The sequence below is a fragment of the Dryas octopetala genome, chromosome 6 (genome assembly GCF_963921425.1).
Source record: "Dryas octopetala chromosome 6, drDryOcto1.1, whole genome shotgun sequence".
NCBI classification, from domain to species: domain Eukaryota; kingdom Viridiplantae; phylum Streptophyta; class Magnoliopsida; order Rosales; family Rosaceae; genus Dryas; species Dryas octopetala.
In genome coordinates, this window is record NC_141371.1 from 16,282,841 (window position 1) to 16,298,029 (window position 15,189).

The window sequence follows — 15,189 nt, forward strand, 5'->3', positions numbered from 1 at the left end:
ATTTAGTAAGGGATTGAACATAGATATATTTAATTTTAATCTTAATCCATTTTTCCACCTGACCACTTAGCCAACTTAAAAGGTTTTAAATAATTAAGTACAAAGAGTAAAATCATAGACAAAACCCATCTGCCAACCTGATGGGCCATGTCATTGGTAATCCAGCCTTTTGATCTATAAATGATAATCTTTGCTTCGACTATTCATGTCTACTGTGGCCATTGAAGGGAATCAAGCTTGCTTTAGTTTATTTTAAAACAGATGTATGTAATTTTTTTCATGAAAAACAAATTCATCAATAGACCAGTTTCCACAAAATGGGCAAAGCCAAGCCTCTGGTATATTCCAAGAGAAATATCGGCTGTTTCACTATAAATTGATCTTAGTATGCCAAGGCTTCAATCACAATTATATGGCATGGTTCTGAGAGGCCACATTATAAATGGGTTGCTGAGGATCTAACCTGCAAGAAGACCTCAATTTTATCACAACATGGAAAGATGATACCACCGTACCATAAAGTCTATCAGAAGATGTGCAATATTCAAAGGAAAAATCTTTTAACCCAAAAAAAGAAAAAGAAAATTCTGACTTTCCATGAAGGCACTAAATTGATATATATAATGGAGAAGAACAATTGCCTAAACAAGCATACAGAGATGCTTGTTAAACTTAAATTTTGTTTTCCACATAATTAATTTGTTCCTTTTCGTTTCTTTTTCTAGAAATCATTGTGGTTTGTTCAGTATCACAACTAGCATGATTCATTTCTTTCCCTTCAATCAAGACCTAAAACTAATATCTCAGCTAAAATTCACTCCCATTTCATAATCCTAGAACAAAATCACTTTTGTTCCTGCCAAGAACACGAACATTCCTCGAAAACATGCTGTTATACACATAACATTTCAAAGAAACAGTTTCCAAAATATACCTTCCAAACCAAAACTTACCCCTTAGCGTCAATTTAATCCGCAAAATCCATAAATTCAAGAAAAAATTTAACCAAACAGATATTTATCTTTCTTATTCCTTTTACTTTTACATATTTCCCACTCATATCAACTTTTTCATAGAAAAAATTATCTACACACATCAACATAAAGAGGGACAACTTATATTATCAATTTCATATATAGTTATAGCCACAAACATCAACATGTAAATATATAAGTCCATTTTCAATACAATAAAAAGAATTAAAAAATATATGTAACGTACAAACATTTATATAGGAATACATACATATACAATTGAGTATACATGAAATTTCCAATCTGGCTCCCAAAACTGACAATCTAAGATTAACTGAGTTCTATAAAATATTCAACTTTATATCTAATTTTATTATCTATAGAATTTATATCTAGGTAATGCTTAGGTCCACCCCTGGGGTGGAGGTAGGGGTGGGCATTTGAAACCGAAATATCGAAACCGAATCCGTACCGTGTCAATTTTGTGCTAAAAAACAATACCGATTATATACCATACCGTACCAATTCCAAATCGGTATGGTATCGGTATGAAACTTTCAATACCGTAATATACCATACCGTACCGAATTATATTTAATTTAATTATTTAATATTTTTTTAATTAGGTGTCGCCATATTAGTGGCTATTTGGGCAAGTCTATAGATTATAGTAGATTTGCCCACAGCGAATTCCCAATCCCCTGTTCCAGTATTCCCCACTCTCCAACGACATTTGGGCAAAAAAGTTAACTAACCTAATTTCCTAAATTCATGTTCTCCTCACTAACCTAATTTACAATGTTATGTTAGAGTTAGACAATTATTAGCAAAGGATTGACAATTAATATGTAAGAATAAAAGTGCAAGGGATTGACAATGTGTCTTTTTGGTTGTTAAATGTTATTTTTTGACAAAAAAAAAAAGTTTAAAATGTTGGCACATACCGAAACCATACCGAATTCATAGAACACTGGTATGGTATGGTACCAGTTTTAAAAATGTCCATACCGTACCGAATAAAAATTTTGGTATAGTATCGGTATGAGGCTTATATCGTCTCATACCGTACCGTGCCCACCCCTAAGTGGAGGGGCATATTCATCCACCAAAAAAAAAAATGCTCGTTTGGCAGTGCAGACTCAGAATCAGAGCCGTTCATTTTTTAGATTACGTATTAAAAATCATATTTGTAAAAAATCAACTCAATCAGAAATCGTTTGATTATATAATTGTTATCGAATAAATAGACGGTTTGGTCAAAAAACCACTATTTAAATACAAACCATTTATTTATTTGATAATAGTTATATAACTAAACGATTTCCGATTGAATTGATTTTTTGCAAAAGTGATCTTTAATAGGTGATCTAAAAAATAAACGATTCTAATCCTGAGCCTGCACTGCCAAACAAGCATGTTGTCGTTTTTTTGTGAATGAATATGCCCGTCCACCACCCTAGGGGTGGACCTAAGCATTTCCCTTTATATATAGAGAGATATATAAAGACGGTGTATGTATATGGTCAATGCAGTGGTGTGTGTTAAATACCTATTTGGAGCCGAAGAATCCACGATCCACACAGCCCAACTCCATCTTGAGCCCAGTTGAAGGCCTATTTATTTGATCAAAATTTCAAATTATCAACAAAAAAAAAAAAAAAAATGATCAAATTGAGTTTAATTTAAAAAGCATAATAATTCCAATTGTTTGCTTCATTATTGACATTTTGACTTGTGTTAATACCGTATAATCATGAGAAAGATTGAATGAAATTGCAAGAAAGCCTCCAAGGAGATGGGAGCCCATATAAATTTTTTTGGTTTGTTATAGAAAGTAATAGAGTTTATTGCTTCAGTGATGGTTTATGTTGGTACCGTCAAATAATTATGGCTTGAATCATGTAGCAACGAAACATGGGATTTCCATTAGAAATGTAAACTTCCAAGCCATTGTTGAGAGACCCAGTTGATTGCGAATGAATACTATTCCTTCTTAAAAAGCCAATTAGTATCCACTGTTGACGTGAGTGTGTAATTAATAATTAATGGGAATTATATGGTATTAATATGTAATTACTGTATTCATTTATTATATGGTATTAATATGTAATTAGTGTATACATTTATTATATGGTATTAATATGTAATTAGTGTATTCATTTATTTCTATTAATATGTAATTAGTGTAGTCATTTATTTCCCTGTAATTATGTTAATTATAGACTCTCTGTATAAATACCACTTTTGTGGTCAATAGAAATCAATCAGTTTTTATTTCTCAAACACGTTTTATCATGGTATTAGAGCAACCCCTTATGCCTTTGCATATCCATAGGAATTAGGGTTTTGTTTGTGTTTTGGGAATATTGTGATTCTAGGTACCTTGGTTATCGATTCCTTCCACAAAATCGTACAAACTTATCTTGTTTTTTGATCTCTGTAAAGTTGTTTAGGGATCCAAATTAGAGTTTGTGAGCCAAGATTTTTTTTTATTCTTCTCTGCCGCTGCTACTACTACCACTTAATCATCAGTTATGGTTGATGGTTCTGACTCTTTTAGTCTGTCTAATTCTAAAGAGTCTCGAGAAGATAAAGGCAAGAATGTGGTAGATTCATCGCTCCCACCATTGAGTTCGCAAGAGATGTTCGTTTTAATCACTCCTGAGAAGCTTGATGGCGCTAACTATGTTGACTGGGCTCTTAATGCTCAGAACAAAATCAAAGGCAGGAAACGATGGGGCTTTATCACTGGTTCAAAGGCAGCACCCAAAGATGTGGATTCGGCAGAATATGAAACTTGGGATGAGGATGATTGCATGGTGAAGTCATGGCTTCTTGATGCCATGACAAAAGACGTCCGGACCATCTTTCTTCGTTGGCCTACTACGAAAGCCATTTGGGATGCACTGAAACAGACCTATTCGGTGGGACAAGATGCCTCAAAGGCAAACCAGCTTCACTGTGAGGTATTTTCTGTTCGGCAAAATGGAGGGTCTATTATTCTTTATTTTGGAAAGTTGCGAAAATTGTGGCAGGAAATTGATGCGATCGAGCCATGTACTATGGAGTGTACTCGTGACATTGAGCAATACACTACCATCCAGAATTCTCATCGACTGTATGTGTTCTTAGCTGGCTTGGATTCTCATTTGGATGGTGCTCGGGCACGAATTCTTGTTATGTCTCTTCTTCCAAATTTGTAGGCGGCCTATGCGACGGTGTGTCAAGAGGTAAATAGACAAGATGCTATGCTTGGAGCATCTCAGGTTGATGGGGCTGCCATGGTGAGCAAGCATGCTCCTAATCGATTTGATTCTAAGAAGTCTCCAAAGTGTACTCATTATGGTGGTGACGGTCATGTGGTTGAGACATGCTTCAAACTACATGGTTATCCGGCATGGCATCCAAAGGGGCAGAAGGTGTCTTCTGATCCTAAGGTGGAGGAACCGGTTCCCAGAGGCCATTCTGTCACTGCTTCCGGCTTTGTTGCCAAGTCAGGTACATTTAGTTCTACTTTGAGCACTCCAGAATTTACCTGTGATAATGCATGGATAATTGATACAGGTGCAACGAATCATATGACTTGTGATCGCTATGTGTTTCAGAGTTTGTCCTCTAAATGCCCAAAACCGTTTATTACAAATGTCAATGGTGTGTCTTCTCCAGTTGTTGGAGTAGGCACTGTGTCTATGTCATCTTCCTTATCCTTAACAAACACTCTCTTTGTACCCTCTCTTAATTGTAATTTTCTATCCGTCAGTCAACTAACCAAGTCTTATAATTGTGTTGCTCTTTTCTTTCCAACTCACAGTGTATTTCAGGACATTCGTACCAAGGAGAGGATTGGCAATGTTGAAAGACGAGGTGGTTTGTACTATCTGGATAGCGGGTTCCCAAAGCCAAATGGTAGTGTTTTCTCTCATCATGTGGGTGGTGATAGTTTTCATAATAAGAGGCAGATTTGGTTGTGGCATAAGCAACTAGGTCATTCCTCATTTCGTTACCTTCAGCGTTTATTTCCTTCATTATTTGTTGGGTGTAATCTTTCCGATTTTCATTGTGCTACATGTGTGTTGGCTAAGAGTCATCAAACAGTTTTTCATTCACATGATAATCAAGTTGGAATTCCTTTTGCTTTAATTCATTTAGATGTTTGGGGACCAACGACATGCACCACCGATGATGGCATGCGTTGGTTTGTTACTTTCATAGATGATTGCACCAGGATGACCTGTGTATATTTTCTGAAGTATAAAAGTGATGTGTGTGTTGTGTTCAAACAATTCCATCAGATGGTCTTAACTCAATTTGGGTATGCTATTAAAGTTCTTCGGTCTGATAATGGTGGTGAGTATGTGAATCGGGAGTTCATTGATTTTTTGCATTCTGCTGGGGTTCTCCATCAGACCTCTTGTCCTCACACTCCTCAACAAAATGGGGTGGCGGAGCATAAGAACCGACATTTGTTGGAGGTTACTCGCTCTCTTCTTCTTGGGGGTCATGTTCTGTCACATTTGTGGGGTGATGCCTTGAGTTCTGCTGTCTACTTGATCAACCGGACTCCCTCCAATGCCCTTGGTTTTCGACGACCGTTAGATGTCTTATCCAATCACCGTCCATTACCCTCAGTTCTTTATTTGGAACCTAAGGTATTTGGTTGTGTGGTGCATGTATGTTCACTTACATTCTCATCAACGGTCTAAACTTGAACCTCGTGCATTAGAATGTGTGTTTGTTGGATATGGGTCATCTCAGAAGGGATATGGATGTTATCATCCGTCTTCCCGGCCAATGTATGTTACCATGGATGTGACTTTTCATGAACATCTGTTCTTTTATTCCAACCGGATCTATGATTCTTCCCTTCAGGGGGAGACCATTGATGAAGTGCAGAATCGCAATGATCTTGGGTTCTTTGAGGCATTTACTGGTGCTGAATTGCAGAAGCATGCTTCAGAGGACCGATCCTCAGAGCATCATCAAGATCGGTCCGCAGAAGAACAGTCACTGGAGGACCAGTCCCACTTGACTGGTGAGGACATTCATGGTTCTTCTAATGTGTTTGATGATTCCCAAGGTTCCGAGACTCTGGTCCATGATAGTACACTACCACCTACTTCTCCGACTGAACTATTGGTCCAATCTTCTCCTATCGATTCCACAGAGGTATTATCTAATCTTGATTCTCATGATCATAATTTAGTTACTCTTGAGTCTAACCCTTATAAATATCAACTTCCACCTCGCTCTACTTGTGGTCAAGCCCCTGTCACATATGAACCTGACCCTAAGGCCAAAGTTAAGTATCCCATTAGTAACCATATCTCATCTCACAGGCTATCCAAGTCTTATGTATCTTATGTACATCAATTATCTGCTGTCTCTATTCCTAGTAAATTGCAGGATGCCTTAGCAAATTTTAGGTGGACTAAAGCTATGGCAGTGGAAATGGAAGCGCTGAAAAAGAATGGAACCTGGGAACTTGTTTCACTACCAAAGGGAAAGAAGACAGTGGGATGTCGATGGGTGTTCGCAGTCAAGCACAATACAGATGGGTCCGTTGAAAGATAGGAGAAGAGAGAAGATAGACATAATATTAAAATTTTATTAATTAAAATGCAAGAAAATTACATCCTATTCTCTCACAAATATCATAGCCAAATGGCTTAAAAGAGAAATCCTAGGAGAATACTAGAAAATGCAGCAAATTAAATTTTAGACTAAAAAAATATGAAGAGGGGACTCAATGTTCCTATTTATAGACAAATATTAGGGCTAGAAAATATAAGAGGGGGGGGAGGATCAGCTGTCACGCAATGACAAGAGAGAGAGGCGCTGAAAGGCGGAAGCAGCTGGAGAAATCTCGAAGGGGAGCCACGTGTCACCTGTTGGTTGGAGGAGGAGTTGATTAATCAACCAAATAGCATGCTGGCTGGTCTTTGGTGCGCGCGCGGCTGAAGCTTGCTGGAGCAACATGAGAGAGAGAAAAAGGAAGGTGGTTGATGGCTCGGCGGCTGGCTCGGCTCACATGGGGGGGGGCGCTGATTTGCGGAAGAAAAGAGAAGAAATGGCAAGTGCTTGCCACGTGTCATCGTCCTGTTGGCTGATAGGTTGATTAATCAATAACAATTGACTGGAAGCTTTGTTGGGCGGAAGAAATGATGGCCACGTGGCACTTGCTGAGTGGGTGCTGGGTTAATTAATCAACAACAATTGCTGGGCGGAAGAAATGGTTGTGACTCTTCGGCTTCCATTTGAAGATGTGGGCTGGGCCGGGCTACTGATGGAGAGAGAGAGAGAGATGAAGCGGGCTGGGCCATTTGCTGGGTGAGTTGCTGTTCGGCTTCTACTGGGCTGGGCCATGCGATATGGGCTTCTCCATTTTCTTCCATTTTGGGCCATTTTCTTCTTTTATTTCTTTTGGGCTTCCCATTTTACATCCTACAAAATAAAAATACACTACTTAAAAATAAAATAAAATAAAAACTAAAATAAGACTTAATAAAACATTAAAACATAAAAAACTAATAAACCCACTAATTGACTAGATAATAAAAATAAGAATTAAAACACTAAAAATTTCTAAAAGAAATAGACAAAAATGTAAGATTTTAGGGATAAAAATTATATATAAAATGAGCTCAACACAATGATTTCCCAGCTTATGAAAATATTATAATTTCATAAATGAAATTATAATTAAAACTGAAACTGCAATTGAGATTTTAACTAAAATTGAAACTGAAATTGTGAACTAAAACTGCAAACTACAACTACGAACTAAAATTGAACTACGAATTGAAAAATCGATTTCAATGCAATCAACTACAAATCTGAAACTGAAACCGCGAACTGAAAATGAAACTTCAAACTACAAATACGAACTAAAATTGAAACTGCAAACTGAAAAATCAATTTTAATGCAATTAACTATAGATCTGAAATTGAAACTGCGAACTAAAACTGTGAACTAAAACTGAAACTGCAAACTACAACTACGAACTAAAATTGAAACTGCGAACTGAAAAATCGATTTCAATGCAATCAACTACAGATCTGAGCTCAAAATAAAGGCAAATATGGATCTGCAATCAAAATCAAATAAACTATAAAATTGAAAATGCAAGTTGCTATGAAACCAAAAGAACGACCATAGTCTCTGACACATTTACAGGCAGAGTATTATTTCACAAAGAGAGAGAGAAAGAGAGAATGAGACTTAGCTTCTGGTTTGGTTTTTTCTTCTTCTTGCTTCTGCTGCTTTTTTTTTTCTCTCTATCGACTCTTGATCTCTCTGTGTGTAAATTGAAACTCTACTCAAAAGGTACTTGACAAGCTAATATTAATGCTTCAATCCATTAATTCAACATTCTTTATTATTAAATTATTAAATATTGTATGGTTGAAGTTAAAGGCAGCCAATAAATTTTCCACCCAGAGATAACAAGGCAAAATGACACGTAAAAGGATTGGACATGAATGGTATGACCATCTGCTATGTGACTAATGCTTATAAAAGTCTCTTTATTGTTAAATTTGAACAATAGGAGTAGTAGTAGTTAAATAAAATGTTTGTCATGTATCCTATATTAATTAATTCTTAAAAAGATAAAAAAAAACAGCTTAGGAGGCGAAACTTTGGAAAATGAACTGAAATTCATCTTCCAATAATATGGGCATTTTTGTCACATTTTAAAATTAGTGTCCAAATTGATACACAACCCAAATTGGACCAAAAATATATTTAATCCGTTTTTTTTTTATCCTACCCTTTTCTATCTTCTTCCTCCCTCTCTCGCGCAGACCCCCCTTCCCTCTCCTCCCCGACCCCAACCCCGACCGCCGCCCACTCTCTCTCTCCACCCCTCTCCTCTCTCTCTCTACCACCAGCACCACCGAAACCTCCCCTCCCCAACCCCAGCCCCGAAACCCAACCCACCCAGCGAAACCCAACCCCTCATTCTCTCTCTGCCTCACTCTCTCACCCCGCCCCCACAAAAGTCACCATAGAAGCACCCAAAGACAAGTTACAGTTTCTGAATCCATTTGATTTCGACAACTTTTTCCTTAAAGGTATTTGATTATTAACTCTCTATTATATCTTTTGGGAGGTTGAGGTTCTGAGCTTAGATTGGTACGTGGTGAGGTGAAGGTGATATTCGTTTATTTTAGATTTTCTGGGTTCTGGGTTAAGATTTTTGTGATTTTGAGGATGGGTTTCTGGAATTCGATCCGTGGTGCTGCCAATACACAAGTGATGGGTTGAGTTCAGATTGCTGGGTTGGGTTTGATAGAGTTTGATATATAAATATACCCTGTTCAGTTGTTTTTTAATGGTTTGGTTTTTCTTTTGTTATTTGACCTGTTTGCTTTGCTTTGGTCTTTACCATGCCTTAAGATTAACTAGTAGTAAACACCTTGTCAGCATGCTACTTAGTGCCCCAAACAATTTATTGTCATTTAATCACTGCTAAGTGTAAGTTCAAGTCCTGCTAAAAATTATTTCAATAAACCTCCATGCCTGAAATAGTTTTGGCTTTTCATTTTTCCATCCTATGCTGAAATTTAGTATTATTTTCATCATTGTTTATATATTCATTCTAATCTGTTCGATTATGTGAAAACTCGCACGGAATTCTCTTTGGTTTAGTTAAATTTCTTGTACTTGTGCTGTGGAAGTCCAATTTTATTTCTTCCGATTTTAGATACTGTTGGAATTTTAAAATAAGATATTTGGTTGGACTCTCACCCTGTACCCTGGTGTTGTTTTCTCTATGTGTGTGTGATGATGCATGCAGAGCAGAAATGACAGAGTTTTGTCAAATGTCGGAAGATATGGTATTGCAAATCCTGTCAAGGTTGCCTCCCAAATCTCTTATGCGATTCAAATGTGTCCGTAAATCATGGAACACTCTCTTCAATAGCCCAAGCTTTGTGGCCAAACACCTCTCCAATTCCATGGACAATAAACTATCATCCTCTACTTGTATCCTTCTCAAGCGTTGGCAAACTTTAAGGGGCACGGACACTAGGGAGGACAAAGATTTACGGTCCTGGCTTTATCTTTGCAATGATAATGATGATGATCAAGATAACCTTCAGTGCCTTGTTGAGGACCTAAATATTTCCCCTTCCATGGATCCAAACCTCAAGTCTCTACACATTATAGGTCATTGCCATGGGATAATTTGTGTAACTGCTTATCGTGAGGATGCTTTTCTATGCAATCCAGCAATCGGGGAATTCAAGATTCTTCCCAAGTCGTGTCTTCTTCTACCTTATTCGGTACCTTATTTGGAAGAAGAAGAAGAAGATCGATTGGAGACGAGTACTGAAGTTATGGGATTTGGCTATGATCCCAAATCTAAAGATTACAAGGTCGTTAGAATTGTAAGGACTTATGAGGGGGGTGATTTACTTCCTGACACCACAGAGGTATATACTATGGGTACTGATTCTTGGAGAGAGATCAAGATTGATGTACCAAGTTTACCCTGTTTATCTTATTCTTTTCAGATGTATTTCAAGGGAATTTATTATTGGACGGCACATGTGATAACGGAAAATTACACATCTGTGCAAGTCATCCTTTCATTTGATATGGGTGATGAGGTATTTCACAATGTATCACTTCCAGATTGTACCCCTCTAAGGTATGCCAGCCTTGCAGTGTGGAATGACTCCCTTGCTTATTTTTCCTTTGAAGCAAAAAGTGGGGTTTTTGATAATTGTGAAGTATGGGTGATGGATGACTTTGTTGGAGTGAAGGGTTCGTGGACAAAACAGTTAGCCATTAGATCCTTAGTGGGCATTGAGATGCCATTGGCATTTTGGAAGAGTGACGAGCTTCTTATGGTTGCAACTGATGGAACTGTTGTCTCGTATAATGTTAGTACGGAAACCCTCAAGTATCTTCCTTTTCTTCCTATTCATGGTGAGCGTAGATTTTTTCAAGCTATTGTTTATGTGAATAGCATTGTTTCAGTCAAGCAAGGCAACACGCTGGAGGGCATATATAATTCTTGAACTATAATTTCTCTCTTTATCAAAGCTTTGATAAAATTTGTATCAATGGGATGGAACTTTGTCAAAACCAGAATTCTTCTTATCCAGATAAAAGGATTACTAGTAGCCTAGCTATTATAATTCTCCTGTTGTCTTACATTTTTAGGGTTCCGAATTCAAAACACATATATTTAACAATTTTTCGTGAAGTTTTTACCGAAATTTTAGAAATTTTGGCGAAATTAACCGAAATTTATCGAAATTATTGAAATGTTCCTATTTCCTATTTTCTCTAACTTCAGAAATTCACCAAAAATAGCTTGAAACTCAAAATAATTCACCGAAAAATTATATGTACTCGTATTGATGAGTACTAATTTCCTATGATCTCAAAATAGTTAAATTGCTTTCAGAAAAATTATGAAAAATCCTACTCATAATTTAATTTCGAAAAAAATAATAATCGCCAAATTCTTGATTTTTCCTTTTCTAAAATTTATCTCCACACAACTAACCTTTAGAACCACAACCAAAGGTCTAAGTTAGTTAAAATAAATTTAAGAAAATTTCTAATTCCTTAAAAACAACCTTAAAACAAGTTTGAAAAATTTAAGTAACAAAATTACCATAAGCCAAAATTTGGGTTGTTACACTCAGTTAAGAAAGAGCTTGGCTAGGTGAGAGGTACGGGAAAAAAGGCAGGAAAAAAAAAAAAACTGAAGAGAGAGGCACGGGGAAAAAAAGGAAGGAAAGAAAAAAAAAAAAAAAAAGAGAGAAAAAAGGGAGGGGGTTTTGGGTAATCGGAAAGAAAAAAAAAGGTTTGGGGCTTCGTTTAGTTATTTTAAACCTTAAATTCTAATACATTTCTATATAAAAAAATAATTAAAAATATCATAAAGGGCCTAAAACCTAATATTCTAAATAATATAGAGTATATAGGGTTTAATGTATACATTATAGAGTATAAAGAATATTAGGGTATATAGAGTATATAAAGTATTAGGGTTTAGATTTTAGTGTATAATTAAATTATAGAATATAAAGAATATAAAGAATATACTAATTTTATTTAAAGTATTTGCTCCAGCACGCATTATATTCACCTTATATCATATGAAACCTATTATATAATTTGGTTTCTTCAATATTTTTTTTATTAATTTAGTAGATAATATATTAAATAAACATATGGTAAAGTTTTATTAAAAATTTATGTATTTTGATAGTAATTTCCATCGTTTCCGTCTAATTTTTATCAAAATTTAAAAATCTTCGAAATTTAATTCCTCGGTAAGAATGTTTACTTACTTTTGACTTTCAATCTCGTATTATTATTGTTATTTGTAAGTTGGTTTTTTAGTGGAGAAATTGGCATGATGATGGTGATTGGACATGTGATATTAATTCAGAATTTTTGTTCTGTTTTATTTTGAAATTAGCAAACCTTTTTGTATTAATTTGATGCCACTCTTTTGCATTCCTTGTGTTCATTTTCCGAGATGCTCTAGCTTCGAAATAAATCAGGGATATGTACTGGTACAAAGAAGTAGATTAGCATGGGATAGTGTTGACGAAGGAAGCTAAACCTTCCATGTTATTAGTTTGCTGACGAAGGAAGCTAAACCTTCCATGTTATTAGTTTGCTAATGGGCACTCTAAGTCAAATAAATAGCCAAACCGATAGTATGCTGTTTCATAAAATTAAAAATAAAAATAAAAAAAGACATTCTCAGTTGAAAGATTATGTATTTTTTGAGGAAAAATCAAACTGAATTATTAAAAATATAAAATTGAAATTGGTACTATACTACTATACACTACCAAACAATACATGTGCGATTGGTAACCATTTTATGAAAGGAATACAAAAAAGAGTAGCCAAAATTGATACTATTCCTTTCCTTGTATTAGTTTTATGAAAGAGTAGCCACTCAATTTTATGAAAGAATGTTAATTTTTCTCTTTGGAAAAGTTTTAGATATACGTGCTAGGCATGCCGAAAAATATTTATTGCATATAGGAATAGTTTTTTAGCAAGGAGAAGGGTAAGTTTGAGAAAAATCCAACATATGCTCCAAAAGAAGATTAGTGGGGGTGTGTTAGGTGTCTCAATTTTTCTGTTTCAGTCAATTTCTTTCAATATTTACATGCATGTCACTGTGTATTAATCTTAACTAAGTGAGAAAATTAATGAGCACAAAATGGCAGGTAGGTTAGCTAATGCACCATTAAGTTGTCATGAATGATAAATCACTATATATAGTGGTGAAAACACAGCATAGAACACATGCAAGTGATATATCAATTGACAGTTTGAATCAGTATTACTATTTCTATTTCTTCATTCTAGCCACACTACAAGAAAAACTCTTTTGGGAAACAATTTTTAATTGCCTAAACAAACTTTGGGTGACAGATTTCCAGATTCATCGCCTAAAACAGTAGAAGTTTGAGCAAGTGTACTTTTGTTGCCAAAAGAGACTTTGGAAGAGGAAGAGTGTCTGAGGATGTCTGCGAGGGGAAGAGATTGAGAGAGATTGAGAGAGATGAAGCTCTAGGATAGTTTAGACTCTGGGTCTGATTGTTTTTGTGTTTGATTTTGCAAGGGCTTTGCTCGTCTCTGTGAATGCCTCTTAAATAGGCGAAGAGCTGCTGAAGAACTACTGAGCTTCTCGGTGAGAGTTGATGAAGAACAGGAGCTGAGGATCATTGTTGATGAATATTTTATGTTATGCACCAATCAGAGAAGAAAGAAGGAATCCGAAGTCAGAAGAATAGGGGATGCCGACGACTCGTCGGGCCTCTGAGCTCCCAGATAAACGCACCGAGCGCTAGCCAAGCCACCTCGGTCGCTCGTCAAATGCTTCTGATCGCTCGCTAGAGCCTTCCTCGTCTCTGATTGGCTGGTTTCACGCGTTTTATGCTGTTCGACATCATCATTTCTCATCTGTCGGCTGCAATAAGTGGTTTACGTTAGCCATGACGTCACTGCCAATCGATCAGAAATGAAATTGGGTTTCTTCTTCTGTATGGTTACTAGAGTACCCCTCGAGTACAACTCAAGGGGGCCTTGAGTAAAATAGCTGAAACACATCTCCTCAATTTTCTGCTATTTTCACAATTCCATCCAACGACATGTGCCAAATTCGGGTGTAAACAGCGACGAAACGAATTTGTCGCCTAACGTTACACACCAAAAGGGTTTTTGCGCCTTACTTTGAGCGACAAATATGTAGATTCGTCGCTTCATCATACTTTGGGCGACGACAAACAAAATTCGTAGCCTAAGGTTACTTTGAGCGACGTATATATTTCATCGTTGAAATGGACTTTATGTGATGAAATGTACTATTCGTCTCCTAATAATACTTTAGGCAACAATTATGACATTTGTTGCCTAAGATTACTTTGCACGACGTACATATATCGTCGCTGAAATGAACATTACACGACGAAATATACTACTCGTCGCTTAAAGGTACTTTGGGCGACGAACATGAATATTCGTCGTCCAATTTTCTTTAGGCGACAGAACATCACCTTCGTCGCTCACTGATTGACGCCGAGACCATTTTGACAGTAAACTTTAGGCAACGAAAACTTTTTGTCGCTCTAGGTTGTTTTAGGCGGCGAATTTGGAATTTCCAAATTTGTCATCTAAAGTCACTTGAGGAGACGAAAATTGAACGGTGATGGTTTTAGGCGACAAAATTTTGGTCCATCGCTCAAAATTTCGTCGCCCAAACATCATTTTTTTGTAGTGTATGCAACACTGATATTGATGATGATTATCATCATTTTTATGTCACTCATGATGATGCTTACACCACTAGATTTAATATTTGACTGTTTGGGTGAAAGAAAAACATTAATTTGATTGTTTTTTTTCTTAAGTCAGCAGCCAAAATTGGGCACTTATAGAATTGAAATAGAGTAAACCTCCAACTCTCCAAGCCTGATGTTATACGCACACTCATGTTCTCAAGTTGGCCACTAGCAGAGAAATCACAAGTACGTCTGATAAATGCACACTCATCATTTGAAGGAACATTTATGCAGATAACTTTTAACATTCTCATAATGTAGAATTATATTTCAACAGGCACATCCTCAGAGTGTGTACTCAAAAGATGAGAGAGATGCTGAAACCACACAAATTATGCATATATGGAAGGTTTGTAAACATGGATATGCATCTACCAAATTCAGT

At 36.3% G+C, this 15,189-nt stretch overlaps 1 protein-coding gene across 1 annotated transcript; it reads left to right on the top strand.

Annotated features, from left to right (window-relative positions):
- Positions 1 to 8,776: 8,776 nt before the first annotated feature.
- On the top strand, positions 8,777 to 11,058 carry LOC147282835 (F-box/kelch-repeat protein At3g06240-like). The gene is made up of 2 exons (XM_086248555.1): positions 8,777 to 9,047; positions 9,773 to 11,058. The coding sequence occupies exon 2, from the start codon at positions 9,780 to 9,782 to the stop codon at positions 10,998 to 11,000; it is 1,221 nt and encodes a 406-aa protein (XP_086104681.1). The 5' UTR covers positions 8,777 to 9,047; positions 9,773 to 9,779; the 3' UTR covers positions 11,001 to 11,058.
- Positions 11,059 to 15,189: the final 4,131 nt, after the last annotated feature.

Coding starts and splice junctions, on each gene's coding strand:
- LOC147282835 (XM_086248555.1), top strand. CDS start 9,780: ATGACAGAGTTTTGTCAAATGTCGGAAGATATGGTATTGCAAATCCTG.